Source organism: Neoarius graeffei, chromosome 14 (assembly GCF_027579695.1).
Source record: "Neoarius graeffei isolate fNeoGra1 chromosome 14, fNeoGra1.pri, whole genome shotgun sequence".
Lineage (NCBI taxonomy): Eukaryota > Metazoa > Chordata > Actinopteri > Siluriformes > Ariidae > Neoarius > Neoarius graeffei.
The window spans coordinates 46,948,420-46,972,599 of record NC_083582.1 but is presented as its reverse complement, the minus strand read 5'-3'; the positions used below and the strand labels follow the sequence as shown (position 1 = coordinate 46,972,599).

The 24,180-nt window shown below is 42.2% G+C and overlaps 1 protein-coding gene across 1 annotated transcript in view; it reads right to left on the bottom strand.

The window, feature by feature from the left end:
* ep300a (E1A binding protein p300 a) overlaps positions 1–24,180 on the bottom strand; it is a 57,438-nt gene that overhangs the window by 29,661 nt on the left and 3,597 nt on the right. The window contains exons 3-12 of the mRNA XM_060939817.1: positions 19,921–20,091; positions 17,679–17,967; positions 10,972–11,085; positions 10,541–10,747; positions 10,306–10,411; positions 10,044–10,175; positions 9,644–9,761; positions 9,343–9,526; positions 9,082–9,159; positions 8,216–8,292 (exon numbers count right to left, since the gene is read on the bottom strand). Coding sequence (XP_060795800.1) covers positions 8,216–8,292; positions 9,082–9,159; positions 9,343–9,526; positions 9,644–9,761; positions 10,044–10,175; positions 10,306–10,411; positions 10,541–10,747; positions 10,972–11,085; positions 17,679–17,967; positions 19,921–20,091 — 1,476 coding nt within the window. The remainder of the gene's footprint in view (positions 1–8,215; positions 8,293–9,081; positions 9,160–9,342; positions 9,527–9,643; positions 9,762–10,043; positions 10,176–10,305; positions 10,412–10,540; positions 10,748–10,971; positions 11,086–17,678; positions 17,968–19,920; positions 20,092–24,180) is intronic.

The following is a 24,180-nucleotide window of genomic DNA, read 5'->3' as shown; positions in this document are numbered from 1 at the left end:
ATAGGCAATGCTGAAATCACTGCTGCAAACAGTACATCGCGTGAAACTGTCATTATTTTCTACCCTTATTAGACAGGGAGATTCTTTTGTGTAATCTGAGCTGAAGTGAGTTTTGTACTTTCGTTTTTTGGGGCGCGCGCTCTCTCTCTCTCTCTGCTATGCCGGTCGGTCCTCGAGAAAAGGGATAAAAGCCCGCCCACACTGAAAGCTGATTGGGTTACTCAGCAAAATAAGCCAATCAGGATGCTCTTTGTCTGGCATGCGCTACATGAACAGGCACACAGGCAGTGTTGCCACATTGGGTGGTTTTAAGTGCATTTTGGCGGGTTTTGAACATATTTTGGGATGGAAAACGTCAGCAATATCTGGCAACACTGCACACAGTCTCCCTCGCGCGCGCACATTCTAAGATGCGTGATGCAGACCTTAAATGTTGCGCGCGCATGCTCTTGCTCGCTTCTATCAATATGCAGGAGACTCCCGGAAGTTCTGGGAGACTTGGGATGTCTGTGTTATAAGGTGACCACAGATCATTAATCATACCCCCCCGAAAATTTCTCAACGGATTTACATCGATCTCAAAAACGATCATTTTGGTCTGAAAAAGTCGGAAATCCGCCGATCGGCGGAAAATTCTCATCCCTGAGCAAAGGTAAACGGCATTCTAGCGTGCTATTAACGTCACAGGCAGATATCTGGTTTCAGCGCAAATGGCTGTGTCCAGGTAAGCCTATTTTTAGCAGTATTGATCCCTTATAAATGGATAAACTTATGAAGTTTTATTTTTAATTTAAAACGTGCAGAGGGCACATCTGGACAATTGTGATCAGCAAACAACGTTTATTTTTGGGTTTTGTTTGACCAACACAATTGAGCTGACGCAGGTGATGGAGTATGACTAATCAAGAGTGTCTTATTTCTAACATGCATCAGTTATGTTGGGTCAAACATCTGTAAAGAAATATAATTTGGTATGTAAATACATTCATTGAGCACTTTATTAGAAAAGTTGTACACCTACTTATTCATGCAATTATCTAAAAATCAGCCAATCACGTGGCAGCAGCATAATGCATAAAATCATGTAGATACAGGCCAGCAGCCTCATGCAATTCCACAATTAGAATTGTGTGCACGCGCGCGTGTGAGAGAGAGAGAGAGATCTTGGCAATTTTGACCGGGGCATGACTGTTGCTGCCAGATGGGCTGGTTTGAGTATTTCTATAACTGTTGAGCTCCTGGGATTTTCATGCATAACCAGCTCTTGGGTTTAGAATTCAGAATAGTGCAATAAAGGCAAAATAAATACATAAAATAATCCAGTGAGCGGTAACTCCTTGGTGGTCAACGGAAAATAGTTGGATTGGTTCGAGCTGACAGACTACAGAAACTCAACCACTCTATATAAAATGTGTTGAGCAGAAAAGCATCTCAGAATGCACAACATGTTGAACCTTGAGGTGGATGGGCTACAACAGCAGATGATCACATTGGGTTCCACTTCTGCCAACCAAAACAGGGCTGCGTACCTAAACGTAACATCAGGTACAGAGGTTTAGGTACAAGTCCGGACCTGTACCTGAACAATTTGACAAATTCTTCTGAACTTCTTCAATAATGACAAACATTAATAAACTGTTGACAACTTGTCAGTATCTTTATTCAAAGAAAACCGAACATAACTAGGTTTCCTACCTCACTTCTCAGTCACCCTATAGTTAACTTGGGACAAAAAGTCATAAAAGTCGTCTCACAGCGAGAAGTGACTACACTAGAGTACTACAGACTACGCGCAGTCCGCGGCCTTTAACTTCTCATCTCATTATCTGTAGCCGCTTTATCCTGTTCTACAGGGTCACAGGCAAGCTGGAGCCTATCCCAGCTGACTACGGGCGAAAGGCGGGGTACACCCTGGACAAGTCGCCAGGTCATCACAGGGCTGACACATAGACACAGACAACCATTCACACTCACACCTACGGTCAATTTAGAGTCACCAGTTAACCTAACCTGTATGTCTTTGGACTGTGGGGGAAACCGGAGCACCCGGAGGAAACCCACGTGGACACGGGGAGAGCATGCAAATTCCGCACAGAAAGGCCCTCACCGGCCACAGGGCTCGAACCCGGATCTTCTTGCTGAGAGGCGACAGCGCTAACCACTACACCACCGTGCCGCCCGGCCTTTAACTTGCGTGGCAAAATTACACAAAGCAACAAAGGCCGCTAATGCCAGCAAAGGAAAAATGGCTGACCTGCTTGAGTCTTTTTGACCAATCAGAACACTGGATCAGCCAAGCTCTCGCAATGTCTCGTGAGACTGTGGCGAGAGGATCTCAAATCAAAGATGGCTCTGATTTCAAGTTTCAGCGCAGCATTTTACGTCTTTTCCAGTGCGAAATTTTCGTCTTTGTGGTAGGATTTACGCATCTTCAGTCACAAAATAAGCATATACTTGGTGTAAATTTATATCGGTACAGTACCGGTACTTCATGATCCGGTATTTTGGACCTGTTCCGAATCGATTTTCACGGTACAGTACCAGTACACAGCCCTAAACCAAAACCCCAGGGGTGGGGGACAGACAGACGACCAAAAAAAAACCCCACAGGAGTTGCCTGATCTGATGCATCTCGAATTCTGCTGAGGCACACAGATGACAGGATGAGAATTTTATGCCAAAAGCATGACCTCATGGACCCAACCTGTCTTGTGGTGGGTTTCCCAAAAGCCTCTTAACGCTAAAAGCATCTCAACTAAGAGAGAGCGTGTGTGTTCACTGTGCTGCTCGGTGCACCGGTACCTGTACTTGATGTTAACCATTTAACAATCTTTGCGCCATGATGCTTTTGGGAAAATCGGCACAGGCTGGTGGAGGTTGTGTAATGATGTCAGGAGTGGTTGCTTGGCACACTCTGGGCTCGTTAATACCAATCATTACTTGAATGATAACCCATTTGATTATGGAAATTTCTGCAGACCATGTGCATCCCCTTTAAAGGCCCAATCCCAATTCTAATTTCTAACCCTACCCCTCCCCCTTCCCCCTTCCCCTTGAAACTGAGCTACAAGGGATAGGGCTTGAAATTCAACCCTTACGTATTGGGATAGCCCTTCAACGATCGCATACGTCATCGCGTACCTCCGTCAGCGTTTACGTTAGCAAAACGCGACCAAATGCGTCATTGGCTGCGACCAGCCGCTACAGTCAGAGCCAGAACCAGAAATCTCTGCTGGCAGGGTGTGATTTGTTAACTAACACCACTGAATGGGATATCTTTGGCGCTTCGTGCACCACATCCGACAGAATGAGGTGTCAGAACACTCATGTAAACAATAAAAGCGAGAATAACAGAACAAAACGTACGCAGTCAAGCAACCGAAAACAATACTCACTCCCAAAGCTTTTTAGCAGCAGCTTGGATTTCAGAAATCGCTGCTCATTCTCAGCTCGAAAGCGAATCAAGCGGCGTGTTTCCTCTGGATAACAACTTAAAACACGTAAATAATGGAGAAAATACATTTATGACAATCTTTCGCCGCGGGAACCGCCATCTTTCTGAAATCCGCATGGCATTGTGGGAAATCACTCAAACCCCTTCGTTCGGAGTCAGCTCCAGGAAAATCTCCGTTTGGAGGGGTACAGAAGCCCTACCCCTTCCCCTACCCCTCCGCGTTAACTGGGATTGGGATACCCCTACCCCTTCACGTGAACGCGCAAAATGGAGGGGAAGGGCCAAGGGGTTGGTCCAAGGGGTGAAATGGGATTCGGCCAAAGTCACAATGTGCCCATCTTCTAATGGCTACTTCCAGCATAACACACCAAGTCACAAAGGAAATGTCTCAAACATGAACACGACAAGGAGTTCAAAAGTTATTTAGTGGTCTTCTCAGGTCACTGGATCTGAATCCAATAGAACACCTTTGGGATGAGATAAAATGGGAGAGTCACAGCACAAAAGTGCACCTGAAAAACCTGTAGGAATTGTGTGAGGCAGCCATGTCAACATGGATCAAAACCTCAAAGGAATGTTTCTAACATCTTGCAGAACCTGTGGCACAAGAAATTGAGGCTGTTTTGAGGGCAAAGGGAGGCCCAGCCCAGAATTAGTAGTGTTCCCAATAAAATGCTCCGTGAGTGTATATAACATACTAGGACATAATTCCTTCCCACCCCTAAACAACCTTTGGTCCCCTGACCCTCACCCAAGTACGGCTGGTGATTCACTTACAACCCCGATTCCAAAAAAGTTGGGACAAAGTACAAATTGTAAATAAAGACAATGCAATAATTTACAAATCTCAAAAACTGATATTGTATTCACAGTAGAACATAGACAACATATCAAATGTCGAAAGTGAGACATTTTGAAATTTCATGACAGCAACATCTCAAAAAAGTTGGGACAGGGGCAATAAGAGGCTGGAAAAGTTAAAGGTACAAAAAAGGAACAGCTGGAGGACCAAAGTGCAACTCATTAGGTCAATTGGCAATAGGCCATTAACATGACTGGGTATAAAAAGAGCATCTTGGAGTGGCAGCGGCTCTCAGAAGTAAAGATGGGAAGAGGATCACCAATCCCCCCCAATTCTGCGCCGACAAATAGTGGAGCAATATCAGAAAGGAGTTCGACAGTGTAAAATTGCAAAGAGTCTGAACATATCATCTACAGTGCATAATATCAAAAGACTCAGAGAATCTGGAAGAATCTCTGTGCGTAAGGGTCAAGGCCAGAAAACCATACTGGGTGCCCGTGATCTTCGGGCCCTTAGACGGCACTGCATCACATACAGGCATGCTTCTGTATTGGAAATCACAAAATGGGCTCAGGAATATTTCCAGAGAACATTATCTGTGAACACAGTTCACCGTGCCATCCGCCGTTGCCAGCTAAAACTCTATAGTTCAAAGAAGCCGCCGTATCTAAACATGATCCAGAAGCGCAGATGTCTTCTCTGGGCCAAGGCTCATTTAAAATGGACTGTGGCAAAGTGGAAAACTGTTCTGTGGTCAGACGAATCAAAATTTGAAGTTCTTTATGGAAATCAGGGACGCCGTGTCATTCGGACTAAACAGGAGAAGGACGACCCAAGTTGTTATCAGCGCTCAGTTCAGAAGCCTGCATCTCTGATGGTATGGGGTTGCATTAGTGCGTGTGGCATGGGCAGCTTACACATCTGGAAAGACACCATCAATGCTGAAAGGTATATCCAGGTTCTAGAGCAACATATGCTCCCATCCAGACGACGTCTCTTTCAGGGAAGACCTTGCATTTTCCAACATGACCATGCCAAACCACATACTGCATCAATTACAGCATCATGGCTGCGTAGAAGAAGGGTCCGGGTACTGAACTGGCCAGCCTGCAGTCCAGATCTTTCACCCATAGAAAACATCTGGCGCATCATAAAACGGAAGATACGACAAAAAAGACCCAAGACAGTTGAGCAACTAGAATCCTACATTAGACAAGAATGGGTTAACATTCCTATCCCTAAACTTGAGCAACTTGTCTCCTCAGTCCCCAGACGTTTACAGACTGTTGTAAAGAGAAAAGGGGATGTCTCACAGTGGGAAACATGGCCTTGTCCCAACTTTGAGATGTGTTGTTGTCATGAAATATAAAATCACCTAATTTTTCTCTTTAAATGATACATTTTCTCAGTTTAAACATTTGATGTGTCATCTATGTTCTATTCTGAATAAAATATAGAATTTTGAAACTTCCACATCATTGCATTCCGTTTTTATTTACAATTTGTACTTTGTCCCAACTTTTTTGGAATCGGGGTTGTATAATGGACCACGTTCCATAGGATACTGCCATTCATTTGACTTGAATCTTGAGAATTTAATCCTCAGCATGACCAGCATTGCCTACTATTCCCATTTCTCAAAATCACTCAAATTTCTAAACATTTCCTTGGTGGTTCTTCAATGACACTTGAAAAGTTATATAGGGAAGTGAAATTCCAATGCATCACCCAAAAAGGTGCCATCATGTCTTACTGTTCACATAGGAACATACACATTAATAGTCCCAAAATTGTCCTAGTCCTCTTCCCAGTTGATTTTTACATCAATCTTCCCAGCACTTCCATTTAACCTTCAATGTAAAAGTGCATATATGACACTCAGTGGCGCCAAAGGGAACCCCCCCCGAATCTTCTCAATATAGTATGTACAGTGGTGCTTGAAAGTTGGTGAACCCTTTAGAATTTTCTATATTTCTGCATAAATATGACCCAAGACATCAGATTTTCACACAAGTCCTAAAAGTAGATATAAAAGAATCCAGTTAAACAAATGAGACAAAAATATATTATACTTGGTCGTTTATTTATTGAGAAAAATGATCCCCAATATTACATATCTGTGAGTGGCAAAAGTATGTGAATCTCTAGGATTAGCACTTAATTTGAAGGTGAAATTCGAGTCCGATATTTTCAATCAATAGGATAACAATCAGGTGTTAGTGGGCACCCTGTTTTATTTAAAGAACAGGGATCTATCAAATTCTGATCTTCACAATACACGTTTGTGGAAGTGCATCATTGGCACAAACAAAAGAGACTTCTGAGGACCTCAGAAAAAGCATTGTTGATGCTCATCAGGCTGGAAAAGGTTACAAAATCATCTCTAAAGAGTTTGGACTCCACCAATCCACAGTCAAACAGATTGTGTACAAATGGAAGAAATTCAAGACCATTGTTACCCTCCCCAGGAGTGGTCGACCAACAACGATCACTCCAAGAGTAAGGCGTGTAATAGACGGCGAGGTCACAAAGGACCCCAAGGTAACTTCTAAGCAACTGAAGGCCTCTCTCACATTGGCTAATGTTAATGTTCATGAGTCCACCATCAGGAGAACACTGAACAATGGTGTGCATGGCAGGGTTGCAAGGAGAAAGCCACTGCTCCCCAAAAAAACAAAACACATTGCTGCTTGTCTGCAGTTTGCTAAAGATCACGTGGACAAGCCAGAAGGCTATTGGAAAAATGCTTTGTTGACGGATGAGACCAAAATAGAATTTTTTGGTTTAAATGAGAAACGTTATGTTTGGAGAAAGGAAAACACTGCATTCCAGCATAAGAACCTTATCCCATCTGTGAAACATGGTGGTGGTAGTATCATGGTTTGGGCCTGCTTTGCTACATCTGGGCCAGGACGGCTTGCCATCATTGATGGAACAATGAATTCTGAATTATACCAATGAATTCTAAAGGAAAATGTCAGGACATCTGTCTATGAACTAAATCTCAAGAGAAGGTGGGTCATGCAGCAAGACAACGACCCTAAGCACACAAGTCGTTCTACCAAAGAATGGTTAAAGAAGAATAAAGTTAATGTTTTGGAATGGCCAAGTCAAAGTCCTGACCTTAATCCAATGGAAATGTTGTGGAAGGACCTGAAGCGAGCAGTTCATGTGAGGAAACCCACCAACATCCCAGAGCTGAAGCTGTTCTGTATGGAGGAATGGGCTAAAATTCCTCCAAGCCGGTGTGCAGGACTAATCAACAGTTACTGGAAACGTTTAGTTCAAGTTATTGCTGCACAAGGGGGTCACACCAGATACTGAAAGCAAAAGGTTCACATACTTTTGCCACTCACAGATATGCAATATTGGGGATAATTTTCCTCAATAAATAAACGACCAAGTATAATATTTTTGTCTCATTTGTTTAACTGGGTTCTCCATCTACTTTTAGGACTTGTGTGAAAATCTGATGTTTTAGGTCATATTTATGCAGAAATATAGAAAATTCTAAAGGTTTCACAAACTTTCAAGCACCACTGTATGAATCCCAACAATGCCACAGCCCTCAGCAACTAGGAATCCAAGAAAGAATGATCAGCCATGCTCTCTAAAGAGGATATTCTTGCCTGTATCCATTGGGCCCTCCCTCATGTGACTCAGAAAACACACGCTAGCCCTTACCCAACTTTGTAGGTGGCAAAATGGCTAGTAGGTGGGAATTAGCAAGTGACAAACTGGGAGGAAACGCGAGTAAAGTAGTACATGTGAAATAGCTATAAGCATTTAACATGCTTGAGTACCATTAGTTTCTAGATACGGAACAAAAAGACAAAGGGCTTTCACAGACAATTCTTACTGTTGTGTATTAATCATTGTTCTGAAACAGGCCTGATAGGTTTCAAGACCGATCTGTAATTTGAAGATGGCTAGTACAGGCAAATGGGTACTTTACTCACCTGGTTGAGGGGCGTACCAAGCGGAAGAGGAGGAGTGGATCTCTGACCCCTGGGCATTTGATTAAATGGACTCATTCCTATCCCAAAAGAGAACCATTTAAAATAAGAGAACTTAGTTATAACATTCAGTACTGAGAAGAAAAACATTCAGTACGTTTACAGGCGCATCCAAATCGAGCTGCTGTCGGTAATCGAGCAAAGGGTCCCAAGCAGGGGTGCCAGAGAAATCCAATCCTACATGCATACTGTGAAATCGAGCTATTGAGGTGCATTGTGCACCCGAGCCACAGGTGGCGCTACACGTCCTATCGTGTTGGTACACTTCCGGTTGTCGTCATGAAGAGCTATTCAAGAGTATAAACAAAGGGACTACAGGCGGAAATTAGCATGTACTGCTATAACCTGGTACAGACATCTGTCCTTACCACAAGGATAATGTTTAATTTGTACACTGTCCCTTTTAAAAATAAAATAAACTCTAAGAAGAGTGTTTGTAGTTTGTATGTACGAACAGTGTTCCTAATAAAGTGGGCGGCTAAGGTGAAGTGTCATGCCGACCGAGGCTGTTGTGTTTCCCCGCTTGTGGTCTCGTCACTCGTCACTTCCAGAAGGGGCAGTGCTGAAGTAAGTAGATCGAATACGTAGCTCGATAGGGTATACGTGCACCAAGTAGCTCGGCAGAAATCGCATAATCTAGGTCGTGTAGCTCGATTGCGAGAAATCAAGTTTGGTTCAATTTCAGCCGAGCTAAGGTGTTTACATGCCATTTAGAACTTTGATTTCAGACGAGCAACGGCAGAAATTCGATTTTCTCTATGTGCATGTAAACGCACTGACTGACAACACTGAGCATCTAATGCACAGACCAGCAGGGTTCTGCATCCTGTTAACCATTGGGTTTGGTCCAGCAGGCCGCACCATCGTTTGATCAGATAGAGGGCCATCTGCAGAGAGAACCAAGAATTGATTAGGCTTCATTTGACAATACCAAAGTGCAAACTAATGAAACCTCAGCATAGGAACTGTATTGTTCTCCTCATAACGGGTATAGTCTATGGGCATACTGCAAACTTCAAGCCATGCATGCTCTCTGCATTCCAGTAACCACTGGTGACTATCCTACTCACTGGGGGGTAGTCCTGTTGGTGGTCCTTGCTGCCCCATGCTAGGGGATCCCTGCTGCATCCCAGTCGGAGGCATTCCAGGCGGAGTGGGCATCATACCCTGTTTCTGCAACCTCATCCGGCGCTTCTCTTCTAGTTCCTTCTGTATCTTGTAGATCTTCTCTGCTAACAAGTGGTAGTACTCTGCCTACAGAGTGGATCAAGACAAAAACAAATAAAAACCCTCTTACAAGAGAAGACCATGACTAAGAAAATGAAAAATGCCAGACAACACAGTCGACAAGGCTGATGGAAGAACTCCTACCCTGTTGTTTGCAGATTCATACATGTCTCCCTCTACTTTACGAGCATAAGCCACTAGATTCTCCATGCGCCGGTCCTTCAGTGCAGCTGGATCTGGGGTAGGGAAAATGGCCTGGACGCTGTTTCAAGACAAGCAGAAACAACTTTCTGACTTTTTGTCAAGGGTACAAACACAACGTTATATATCAAACTTTTGAGAAGAGGCCAAGTTAACAAAAGTTATCTTTGCTCCAAGAATGTATATACACTTCATTTCCCTTAGCCTGGATTACTGCACTTATCCAGCCAACACCCTCACCATACATTGTGGCTATTAGCCTAGTCACTTTCAGGTGGGCTATCTAAACAATGAATGAACTGTCCACCCCATATCAAAACACTAATTATGAAGCAATGCATACAGTTTGTGGACGAGATGGTTGCGTAGATCCTGGGTGATGTCCTCATGCCAACTCTTTCTCATGCCAGCACTAGCAGCTGAACTGGCCACAGGTAGTGAGCCCATACTGCCAACACCACTATCATTCAACAGACTAAAAGAAAGAGGGATGGAACAAATGTCTTTACGCATGCATGTCAAAATATTTAGTAGAATGTAGTGGAATTTAAAGGTGACAGGTTTCTAGAATTATGAGATATTGGGAACCTGCTTGCTTTGCTTACTTTTGAGCATTCATGCTGACATGTAGCATAGGATCTTGAAGAAGGTTAGCTGGTTGAGACTGGGGCTGTTGGTGTCCAGCCACATTCACACCCATTGGATTCCCACCTGGAAAAGAAAAGTGCAGTATATGATTCACACCACACAATTAATAAGCTAAACAGCTTACTAACAGTTAACCATTCTGCAAGAGAGATTAAAACAAATCAATTTGCAGTCTTCGTTAGGTACACTTACCCATAGTGTTGAGTGGTCTAGATGTTTGTTGGGCAGGCTGAGAGGGTGCCTGGCTAGCCTGGTAGGTAAGTCCCAGAGCTGCATAGGCTCGCTCAATAGAGCTGGGGTCTATCTGACCCGGAGTGTTAAGATTGGGAGCATTGTGTGGGCCACCTGATGCAGTACCCAAAGCGGTACCTAAGCCCACATTAGCAGTGCTTAGTAGGGCTGTGGTTGGGGCAGACAGGGGTAGATGTTTGATTAAACTGCATGGCAGAAATTGTAGTAAAAATATTTACCAACACAAAGAACATTTTGCATTCTCATATTTTAAATCAATTCCAAATCAAGTAATGTGGTACAAGACTAATGTACATCATACCAGTCACCTAGCACAGAGAAAGCAGCAGCTGGTGAAGGAGGAAAAAAAAAAAAAAAAGACGGACACTCACACTGTTGATTCCTCTTATCTCCTGCATTCTTCAGTGGCAAACACACAGGACAGTCATGCCGTGTACAGTTCTTCCAATGGGAGATGATCTGTCGTGATGAGGCACAGTGTGCCACTGGAAATTAGAGTGAGAAATATTTGGTTAATTTATGCAATATACTGTAGACTGCCTAAAAGCAGAGTTCATGATGAGTATGAGCAAAATATTTGCAAGGGCACAAAGTCAACCTGAACAAAATATTATTATAGCATATAAACCATCGAATTGTGTAGTGTATTGCACTTCAATAAACTGCTGCATTGTCTTATGACAGCGATACCAATTAGTGAGATACGAATCACAGTGACGAATACATATTTATTCCTTTGACACTGCATGCCTTGCACCAGAAACACCAGGACATTTATTATGGTGTGACTCTGCTGGGTGCCTGGTGGACAGCAGCAAACCAGCGCTTTCATCATTACAATATAGTTACGATCAAATATCAAACTTGATGGATCACGGTTGTCTGGTTACATCCGTCACATCCATGTGCGTTGGAGCTCCAAGTGCGCAGCCGCAGATTGCGAAGCGTACGCACACCATTAGGGCCAATTAGCATGTACCAGTTATTGATCAGAGCTCAAATCACAGCCTATACATAAGGACTCCATAACACAGACTTTGCAAAAGCCTTGCATTTTGTATCGTTTTTCTGGTTTTGAACATGTTTGGACTAAGTCTTGCATTATCTTCAATATCCTGTCTGTGCCTCGCTCCATCACTGCCCGTTTTTTTGACTCTGCTTTTGTCCCTGTTTGCTACTGTGTTTTCAGTAAAACTCTTTCTTCACTTACACCAGGGTATCTGCACATTTTTCAAGTACAAATTTAAAGACTTTTAAGACCTTCTCAAGACCTCTAAATGGAAAAATTAAGACCGTACCATGGCAAAGAAAATGATAAATACAACAACTTAAAACGGTTTTCTGCAATAGTTTTTTTACTAACTAAGAATAATGCACACAATTGGTGAACAACAGGGTGCATCAATGGCAACTGTTAGACATGCAAACAGCTGAAGCAAAGTCGTGCTTGCCTGCGACCCTGTAGAACAGGATAAAGCGGCTAGAGATGAGATGAGACAATAAACAATGTTAATTATGTAAAAAAAAATAAATGCTAATCATTATTAGTATTATGTCCTACAAGTCCCATTTTCCACCTGATTCTTGTGCGCATGTGCGAACCCCCCTGCGTTTCACTCCGGAGTGCTTGACCTCTAACACACACGCGCCTCGTGTCCGTGAAAAACCGGTTTCCCAGTCCGCCGTGTCCCCAGCGCTGCGTTATCGCAAACATTTGTGCGATCCAGCGCTTATCGCAAACGATTCTTCTCCTTATTTTGGGGGTATCTGTCATCCCCCAACCACTTGTCATTAAACAGACATCTTCCCATAATTATCAACGCTTTCTAGCGGCCGCGTAAGCTACCCGCGCATCTCTCACTCTTCACAACCACCACACCACACCGCTTCCAGTAGCCTCCTAACGTTTGTTCTTGAGCTACGGAACGCACAGAACCAATGCTGCCCCCAAAAGGTACACTGGTCACTTTTAAAATTAAGGTTAAAAAAGTACCCCAAACCGGATGGAGACATTTCACTCGTTCAGTCCAATATTACATTTAATACCTCCCTTTCGAAAATTCCAGTCATTCCAAACAATTTAAGACGTTTTTAGGCCTTGAAAACTGAAAGTTGTATTTAAGACTTTTTAAGGACCTGCGGGAACCCTGTTACACCCATCTACCGCCTTTACATGATAAACTCAACTGTCCAACAAGCTAGTGGATTAATAAAACTTAACTAGTTTTATATGAAAAAGTGTCATGAATATTTTCCGCAAAATGGGTCTGTAAAGAACACCATATATAGACTGTGTGTGTGTGTGTGTGTGTGTGTGTGTGTATTTATTTAAACGCGAATTAAAAATAAGTCTGGAATAAAAATCCATCTCTCTTATGTAAATAAAAGATACAAATTGTTGTTTGGTGGTCAAGTGTTTGAGATGCACTGTCATGCACTAACAGTCAGGTTCCCTGTGGTGGTTACACGCATGTACGGACACCGTACAGTCAAAACCATCATTTTAAAAAAAGGTTGATGCATTCATCTTAATTACATGGGCTCTGCACGCACAAAATAGCGGTGCTCAAGCATGCTCAGGGGAAAAAACTATGGAGACTGTCTCCACATATGCAACAAATATAGAAAATATTTGCCACTGAATATAAAATCAGTGGTGAAAATGCATTTACATGCATCCTAATAACCTGATGGCTTGAATCATCTGTATTCAAGTGGACATATAAAACAATTTTTACCTGAAATCAGAATAAAGCAGCTATCCAAAAGAAAACCTCACAACCCCCAAACACAAATAATTAAGCCAGCTGGATTTAAGCCCTATAATCAGTTTATATATACACACATCTATCCCCCCCTTGTCCGCCAGCAAGTCACATGCACTTAAAAATCACCTAAAAGAAACTCAAAATGATGGCTGAAAATATAGCCCATATTAAGGGGATCCTCCAGCAGATTTATTCTCACTTGCTTTAAGTAGTCACAGATTTATTAAAAATAATAATAATAATAATAATTTCATTTTCAGAGACCAAATAGTGTTGGAGAAAAAGGAGTTCTCTTTAAAATGCCATACAGGCTTCCTGCGGTGGTGACGTACGCAATGTCGTCAGGTAGTGGTCACTTGGAGCAACTCAGCTGTTTATATTGTGTTTATATCATAGTTTTGCTAGTTTTACAACAATTTTTACTGAGTATGCTTCATTGTGTAGCATAAAAAAAATGCCACAGTGATGCTAAAAAGAAAAGCACAAGCTGGAACTAGACTGCATTTCCTCAGAGAAAAGGCAGGGTGCTTGCTCAGCTGTGGCAAAGGGTCACCAACAAACTACAGACATGAGACCTCACACTGCAAAACATTTTTTACATGATCTACAAATAGTGTGTAGCGTGTGTGTGGCTGCACACTCTAAAATCATGGTTTAAACTGGTTCAACTCCCAACACATACATGTAATCGGTTCTGACCTGCACTCAACTTTTCGCTCATGCCTCCCCCCCCCCACCATTCACTTCCTTTCATCTCTCCCCCATTCAAATGAATGGAGTTTCAGGAGAAAAACCTGTCATTTCATGCTTCACACTAAGCCCATGTTTACATTAGACCGTATCAGCGGATCATCAGATTAACGTTTTTAAAACGATTAGTGTGCACACAGCAACACCAATACACGATTCGCGTGCACACAACAATACCAATACACAGATACGCTCGGCTCCGCAGGCATCCTGCGCTCCAAATCACTCCGCCCTGAACAGCGAGTGCCCTCTGGAGGGTGCGCACTCCGGCCCTGCGCAGCTCACAGAGCGCGCGAGTGAAGCGCACTAGCAGTGTTTTCGGGACTGAGCCGCTGTGTGTGTGATCCCAGCGCATATCACTTACCACTTGCAAGTGGAAGGATGGCAAGCCTAAAGACAATCATAACTACACAATGGGCAGTATTTGCATCAGTATTTGCAGTATTTTCATACTTTTATACTCTTTAATGAAAGGTGATACAAGGCGGAAGTCTGCGCCGTTTTTCAGCAGTCGCGTCACATGACCAACGCCAGCGAATCAGGAAGGTGGATGTCACAGTGACGTTGTCCAATGAGGACGCCAGCTAGAGCTCAGCACAGCGTATCTCAATGTTTACACAGCACCGGACCAGATACGATCTAGATTGAATACGTGGACGCTGGCGGATTCCCATTTCCCGGCGTTTCCAGGTGGTTTAATGTAAACGGACAGTGCATCCGCGAAGAAAACGAGACAGATACGGTCTAATGTAAACGTAGCCTAAAATTTCTGCTTTAAACCACACCACACTGTTAATTTACTTAGAACCAGCAGATCATTTTTTTTTTTTAAAAAGGGATTTTAGACCACAAAGCTGCGAATTGAGCCATTTTAAACAGAGCTTTTAGAGCACGCATCCATACACACACTTGATCTAGATCATATACAAAAATATTTTGCAGCATGAGGTCTCATGTCTGATGCAGTTCATCAGTGACCCTTTACCACAGCTGAGCAAGCACACTTTGCCCTTTCTCTGAGGAAATGCAGTCTAGTTCCAGCTTGTGCTTTTCTTTTTAGCATCATTGTGGCACTTACATGCTACACAATGAGGCATACTTATTTACAAACTGATATATTTGGTAAAACGTTTGTAAAACCAGCAAAACTATGATGTAAACAGAATATAAACAGCCGAGTTGCTCCAAGTGACCACTACCTGATAGCACATGTGTCACCACTTCTAGCATTAAAATAAAAATTTTAAATAATAAAAATCTCAAATACTATTTGGTCTCCAAACATGAAAGTTTGACTTTTGAAATCTGCAACTACTTTTATTTAATTAAAATAAGGTTGAGAATAAATCTGCTGGATGATCCCTTTAGGATAATTAAAAAGGTGCTTTTGTTTTTTTGTTTTTTTAAAAGCATTGCTCCACTTAGTTCAACTACTTGCAAGATGCTCAAATTTAAAGGATATGGGACATGGATTTTTACCTGGGCATAATTATGTATAAAGGACATAAGAAATGCCATCTAAATCACTGCAGGGCGTCAAAAATGCGAAAATCACCACATTATTCAAGTTTTTTTATACATCAGCGTAAAACAAGGATTCATTAATGAGCTAGGTGGTCACGTGACCCATGACGTCACAAAAACTTTCCAAGGAGCCAGCGCTTGGGAATCTAATGTAAACAGGTTACCGAAATGGACACCATCGACAGTGACATTCCCGATGTTTCACAGAGATGTGAAGTTGGACCCTATCAATTCGAACCGATAGCTGGAAATTCACATGAACATGGACCTTGTCTTTACTCTGACGGGTCAGATGATTCCGAGAGTTCATTCAGTCCTCATGAAACTGAAAGCGGTCGGCTGGATAACACTTCCTGGTAAGTTAAAAACAATTCTGCTCAAAGGCTAATGATCTGTTGAAAGAAGTATTATTTTTGTATCATACATTGAAAGTTCAGCATAGATCTAGCTAAAGTCCGTTGCAAGCTAGTTTTTTTTTTGCTGATATTTTTCGAGATTGATTGAGATACAATGCTTCCAGAGTCCGAGATGAAAACATTCAAAATGGCGAAACGAGTCAGAATTATGATAATCAATAATCGATACACCCAAAATTATAATACTAATCCTTACCTCGGCTTTCAGTCGCTTAGCGCAGAGGTCTTCAACAGGGGGCGGGGGGGGGGGGGGGTCGCGAAATCGCACCAGATCACTCATATCAACAAAAATATTCCTGCCCTGTCTCCTGGCCTCCGTGCAGGGATGCAAACAGCGCGCCTTTCGGCGGATGCCGCCTTTTTGCCTTTTTCACGGCTGAATCACGCAGATCCGATTTAAAATTTTATATATATATAGCAATGTTGGTTCATGGAGCATGAGGTGTAAGGATGAGAGAGAGGCGGTTTGGGTCGGGAAGCTGCGCGCATTTGTGCAGCCTGGCGCAGGTGTGCGCGGCTTTCCGATTTAAACTGTTTTTTTCTCATCCTTATACTTCCTGTTTCATGAATTAATATCACTCAGTACCTGAGTATTAATGTTGAAAGAATCCTCAGTGAAATGGTCCGAATACAGTTTGTGGGAAACAGTAGGTGCAAAGTTTTTTTTCAACAGGTGTTCTGTAAAGTTGTCCTACCAAGCCTACTGCGCATGCGCGAAGCCTACTGTGCATGCGCAGGTGAGCCCACACTTTCCTCAGCTTCGGGTCCTTGGGGAATGCAAAAAAAAAAACTTACTCCAGGGCATTTCCCATTGGAATTATTGCAACCATAAGCAGCACAATACACCATGATGTCCAATGTACTTTAAAGACTATAAAAACAATTTTCTTGTCATCCACTTCTCCATTCATCTACCCGCTTGTGCTGTGCCCGAAAGTTTTTGTGACGTATGATCACGTGACAGCGGCTCTTCCGGTTGCAAAAAAATGCATATCGGAAGTCGAGCAGAAATGCCATATAATCATCACGAATATAACGATTTTGCTGAATTTAATAGATGATTTTGTATTTGTTGATGCAATTAATTCATATTTTTAATGGAAAGAAACTGATATAGTGTGCTTTTATGTTTCATGTCCCATATCCTTTAAAGGGAAAAAAAAAAAGTGCCATTTCAGCACTGCAAAAAAAATTAAATTAAGCCAGAGGCCTACAACTAAGTGTCAGATCTGACACTTTACAAATAATGTTATTTGTGGTGGTTAATGCCCCCCCCCAAAAAAAAAAAAAAATATTATATATATATATATATATATATATAATAAAAAATGTACCTTTATGTTACTGTTAAGGTCTCATTACTGCAGAATCCACAGTCCAGTTGAATTTTTAATTACCACCACTGCCAGCATAACTGGCAATATTAATATTCCCTCCCCTACGCTTTCTAAAGTTGAAATAGTTTGAACTTGGAAATGCTTGTTTTTCACTGTAAGGTTTATCTTCTAGACAATGAAACTGGACAATAAAACTTTTTCAAAAGTAAAAATTCAATATTCCAGAAGTCTACATTGTACTTACAAGCACACTCAATTCATGCCTAGCCCTCATTCAACTTACCCTGGCAGGATTTGCCAGCCTGACAGTGCGTCATGTGGTTGAGGACGTTCTTCATAGTGCGGCAGTGGGGCAGGTTGCATGGTCGTATCTCCCCATTAGCTTGCTCCCGCCGCTGGCATTTGTGAGCATGAAGCAGGAGAACCAGCTGCTGCTGTATGAGTTTACGCTTTTCAGGGTCAGCTGTTGGAGGAACTCCTGCTCCTACTGACGTGGCTGATGACGGACCAACCCCTCCCTGGGCATTAGGTGCCATCCCTGCAGCCCCACCGGCTGTTGACTGTTGGGAAGCCTGAGAGACAATGGGAAAGATGCAGGTTTCAAGATTATTATTTTTTTTAAACAGAGTTTAAATACCTATTAAAGCTTTAGTGTTACATCCATGTTCATATGTTGTAAGACAGATGCAAAAACAGTAGTCAGATTCTTAGGCCCACTTTACACGGGGACGGTCTGAAACAAAAACGCAAAAGTCCGTTTTCGTTCTCACTTTTTTCCGCGTCTACACGACCGTTTTCAAGGAGGAAATCTGCGTCTATACGGTGACGCATAAATGTGTGGAATTCAATTGGATGTGCATGCCAGGCGGCTAGGTGGTGCTGTGAAAGACCTCCGCTATGTCTGCACGCATGCGCAACGTCTTCCGTCTTGTCTGATCTGCACATCTGCGCCGCGAAAACTTTGACTACTCTGGCTATGGCTACTCGTGAGGTTGCCAGAGCAGCTTGAAGGTCCGTTGGATCGATGTAATCAGACATGCTGTAGCCGTTCTATACGAGTGGGTGGAGCACAGAGGACGGCAGGACAGAGATCAGGTTTACAAATAGGCTTTATTGCCACACTTTTCAGTCTAACAATATTTTTAAACCAACAGCCACACACGCAACCGGCATCTAGCTTGGGGATGAGCTTCTCTGCTCTCCCTCTTTAAATAGGGCGCGGTCACTGGGAAGACACACAAAAACAGGTTAATTGACATCAGGTGTAGTGATTCTGCCACTTACCTTCCCTGACTCCACCCTCCTGTCACAGACCGGCACTTGACCACGCCCCTGCTGCCACACATGCTCTTACTATGACGTAAACGCGTACCCGACATAAGCAGATCCAAGCAGAGTTTCGCGTATTGGGTAGTTTAGACGGATATGTAACGGGGGCTGTTTTTAACTTATCCACTCTGGAAGATGTTTTCAATTTTTTCCGTTTTTCAGCCTCGAAAACGCCGTCCCCATGTAGACGAAAGGCACTTCCGATAAAATATTTAATCGTTTTTACCCGACAGCGTCCTTGTGTAAACGGGCCCTTAATGTATTGATGTTTAAAATTTTAATTATGATAAAGAGCAAGGATTTTCTAGTCATCACTGTCATTTGTCAGACACACCAGGCCAAATAGAAGACATGGTCAGTTTTTCTAGCCCATGTCAAGACTTGTACAGAAGGTGACATGTAGGAAATAACTTAATACAAAATAAAATTAGTGGAAGCAATTTATTTAGATTTAAAGGATTTTCCATTTTTTTAAAAAAATGGCCTTTTTTTGTAATGGGGGCAGGGGAGTTTCCATGTAACGGTAACCATTTTGGAGTACTGAAATCCATTTCTACATAATTATTAGACATTCAGGTTCAAATTGGGAGCACAAGAGGAAAAAGTTGAAGAAATGTATGGTATTAACTCCACTGAAAGACATCAAAATGAAAAAAAATGTCACCATAAATTCACAAAGTACTCAAGTCACAGAAATAGCAATGAATATGAACCGATAATTGATGAAGAAACAGACGGGAGACCACTTCAGCAGGATTCACCCAAACCGAGCCTCAATATCACCGCTGTACATCAGCATTGTGAGCTGCTTTGCATTTTCCGGGGTGAGGTGTTCCCGCTTATAACCCCCGGATGTCTTTTTTTTTAATCCAATCAGTATGCATACAGATCATAAGCCCTCACATCAGTAACAACATAGCAGAATGTTGACAGTCTGTAAATCAGCTTGTCAACAGCAAGATTCAAATTTTTTTTTTGGGGGGGGGGTGGGGGGGTGGGGGGGGGGGGGGGTTAAAAATAACCCCACACTCCACCTCACTGTATAGCTGTGTGGATAGACTTTCTTGGGTTTTGAAACCAGATACTGACAAAAGCCTGTTTTCGACAAGCAATTGTACGTTCTTCCCATGATCGCAGAAAATCACCCTTATGTTTAAACATAAAAAAAATAAAAAATTATATATCAATCTACTCACCATGGACGGCATGCCTGCCATGGGCTGGGTTTTTTTGTCCATGCTGAATTGGGTCAAGCTGTTGGGCAAACCTGATTTGTTCAGGAGCTGCGGGGCAAGCCCTCCACTACTCTGACTTGCATTTGGATTATAAGGACCTCCATAGGTGCCTGCACCTCCCATCATCCCCATCTGGAATCACAGGGTGGAGCGCACGCACACACAAAAGGTAAGAGAGATGGGGATTATTTTTTTTTTTTAATATAATGACAAAGTTACACAACTATAGCTTAAAGACACCTTAAAGGAACAGTCCACCGTATTTCCATAATGAAATATGCTCTTATCTGAATGGAGACGAGCTGCTCCGTACCTCTCCGAGCTTTGCGCGACCTCCCAGTCAGTCAGGCGCGCTGTCACTCCTGTTAGCAATGTAGCTAGGCTCAGTATGGCCAACGGTATTTTTGGGGCTGTAGTTAGATGCGACCAAACTCTTCCGCGTTTTTCCTGTTTACATAGGTTTATATGACCAGTGACATGAAACAAGTTCAGTTACACAAATTGAAACGTAGCAATTTTCTATGCTATGGAAAGTCCGCACTATGACAGGCGTACTAACACCTTCTGCGCGCTTCGGCAGCGCATTGATACCAATGCGCTGCCGAAGCGCGCAGAAGGTGTTAGTACGCCTGTCATAGTGCGGACTTTCCATAGCATAGAAAATTGCTACGTTTCAATTTGTGTAACTGAACTTGTTTCATGTCACTGGTCATATAAACCTATGTAAACAGGAAAAACGCGGAAGAGTTTGGCCGCATCTAACTACAGCCCCAAAAAATACCGTTGGCCATACTGAGCCTAGCTACATCGCTAACAGGAATGACAGCGCGTCTGACTGACAGAGGTCGCGCAAAGCTCGGAGAGGTACGGAGCAGCTCGTCTCAATTCAGATAAGAGCATATTTCATTATGGAAATACAGTGGACTGTTCCTTTAACATCACAGAGCACCAGACAAATATTTAAGATGATAGCAATTTCCTAGACAGGACTCATTCCATTTTAATACAAACCAGATTCCAAACAAGTTGGGACACTAAAACGTAAATAAGAGACATTACAATGACCTGCAAATCTTTTTACCCCTATTTAATTTAATACAGAGACAAGATACTTACTGTTCAAACTGAAACTTTGTTTTTGTAAATATACACTCATTTTAAATTTGATGCCTGCAACACGGTGCAAAAAAATTGAAACAGGTGCATGTTTACTACTGCGTTCCATCACCTTTCCTTTTAACACCCAGTAAACATTTGGGAACTGAGATCACCAAGTGTTGAAGTTTTGAACAGGAAATTCTTTCCTGTCCTTGCTCGATATACGACTTCAGTTGCTCAACAGACCGGGGTTTCCGTTGTAATTTTGCACTTCATAAAATACACCACACATTTTCAAATGGGAGGCAGGCCAGTTTAGCACCCACACTCTTACTACAAAGCTGCAGTGCTGTAACACACGTAGAACGTAGCTTGGCATAGTCTTGCAGGAATAAGCAGGGATGTCCATGAAAGATGCTATCTGGATGCAGCACATGTTGCTCAAAAACCTGTACATACCTTTCAATATTAACGTAGCCATCACAGATGTGCAAGTTACCCATGTCATGGACACCAACACACCCCATACCACCACAGATGCTGGCTTTTGAATTTTATGAGCCCAATCTGGATGGTCCTTCTCTTTAGCGGAGAAGACACAATGTCCATGATTTCCAAAGATAATTCAAAATGTGGACTAAGACCACAGCATACTTTTCCACTTCCATCTCAGATGAGCTCAAGCAAAGAGAATTTGGCAGTATTTCTGTATGTTCTTGATATTCGGCTTTCACTTTGCATGGTAGATGTCGCGGATGAACTGGGTTTCCAAACAAAACAAAAAAAACCCACACAACAACGGTTTTCCAAAATGTTCCTGAACCCATGTAGTAATTTCCTTTATACAACTGTGTGTTTTTAAGGCAGTACAACCTGAGGGATCAAAGGTCACAGGCATTCAATGTTGGCTTTTGACCTTGCCCCTTACATGCAGAGATTTCCCTGGATTCTCCAAGTCTTTTGATATTATGAATTGCAAATTGTGAAATCTCTAAATCCTTGCAATTGTACACTGACAAACTGTTGGACTATTACGTAATCTTTCAGAAAGTGGCGAAACTCAGCCCATCCTTGCTTACGAATGACTGAGCCTTTCCAATTAACCTGCAAACAGGTGGGGGTTTTTTTGTTTGTTTTTTTAAAAACCATTCCACAACTTTCCCAGTCTTTTGTTGCCCAGTCCCAGCTTTTTTGGAATGCATTGCAGGCATCAAATTCAGAATGTATACACAAAACCAATAAAAGTTTCCAGTTTGAACATTAAATATCTTGTGTTTGTACTGTATTAAATCAAAAATAGGATGAAAAGGATTTTCCAAATCATTGCATTCTATTTTACACACTGTCCCAACTTTTTTTTTTTTAATTGGGGCTGTACACCCACTGTCACTATATCTCCAATTCCAGGAGTTTTCAATGCGCCCTCTTTCAAATGCTGACGTGATCAAGCCGGAAGTTTGTTTGTTTTGATAGCAATCAGGAAAGTTTGAAAAAAAAAAAGTAGGCAGTAATTGTCATTTAAACTTGTTTTTGTGCAATATTTCGTCTGGAAAACAGTTCATTTGGTGGAATAAATGTGACAAGATGCCAAGTACGTGTTTTGCACCTAGTTGTGGTCTGGCTGACTTCACATTTCGAAGTCTCGCACAAGTCACGTGAAGATCGTACAGATAAGTGACACCTGCCGTGGACCAAACGAACCAAATTCAAACACGGCTAAAAACCAAATAGGCCGATAAGTATAATGTTTAATTGTAATTAGTCGCCGATACGAGTCACGATATAAGGTTACTAGGGCTGTAACAATATGCGTATCAAAATCGCGATACGCAGAGCCACGATCCATGTCGCGATACAAGAAGGCAGAATCGCGGTACACCCTTTCAAACTTCTCCTCAGCCCAAAAACAGAGGCACTTCCAAACTTCAATTTATGAATACTTTACTTTTTATTTAAATTACATTTTAAACTTACTTAAATTACTTTTTTTTTTTTATATCTATTAGCAAGTCGTTTTTTCGCCGACCTGCGACAATCTTCTGCGAGTCACGCAACGTCCACACTCGCCACTGGCAGAGCATTCATTTCTTTTAAGCGGTCGCCATTCTGGTTGAGACGCGGGGAGCGAATCTGTAAACAAGCAGCTCATTGGCTGGCTAGGTGTGCCACAAGCCAATCACAATCACTTGATCGGAAAGGCATGCAGTGTTGCCAGATTGGGCGGGTTTAGGTGCTTTTTGGCTGGTTTTGAACATATTTTGGGGTGGAAAACGTTAGCAATATCTGGCAACACTGAAGGCATGTCTGCTTGGGCGGAAGCCTTCTGCGGCAGTTACATTTTGACACGCGAGCAATGTTTCACCATAAAAATTCCGTAATTTCCATCTGTTTTCCGCGATCACAGAAAATCATTGGCCCAATGAGCAAGACAGTGAGAGAGCCACCCCCCCCAAAAAAAATCTTAACGGATTTACACGATTTGGAAAAATGACTTTTTCAGAACTGAAAAAAAACAGAGCTTCCGGCTCAACAGTATTATTTTGAGAAATAAAACAATCTTTGGATATACATTTGTTCATTTTTGCATACATATTACTCATTCTCTGCAGTGGTCTGAATTATTTGTTATTAAATAGTTAATGTAAGTAAGTAAATGTTAATAAGTCAAATTTACTACTTTAAAAAAAACATTTAAAAAAAATAATCGTGGGTGTATCGAATTGTGGGTCAAAAATCGCGATACGAATCGAATCGTGAGTTGGGTGTATCGTTACAGCCCTAAAGGTTACTAAAACCGAAAACGTAATTGAATAACACGCTAATTAAGAAATAAAGCAAAATTTAAAAATGACTTCAGTTCTCCTTTAAATGCATTCAGTGTTCACTAGTACAAACTGGTGGGCCTGAAAATCTGAACTTTTCCATTTACGGGTATGCCATTTCATACAGGTCAATTTAATTACACATCACCTGCATTGAGATTTTGACTGGTGGTTTTAAAAATAAATAAATAAAAAACAAACACACCACTTCACATTGTGGTCTCACACAGCAGTTAAAGAAACTTTTGTTACTCGAGACACAAACACCACCAAATGCTAGAAGGAAGTGTGTGTGTGTGCG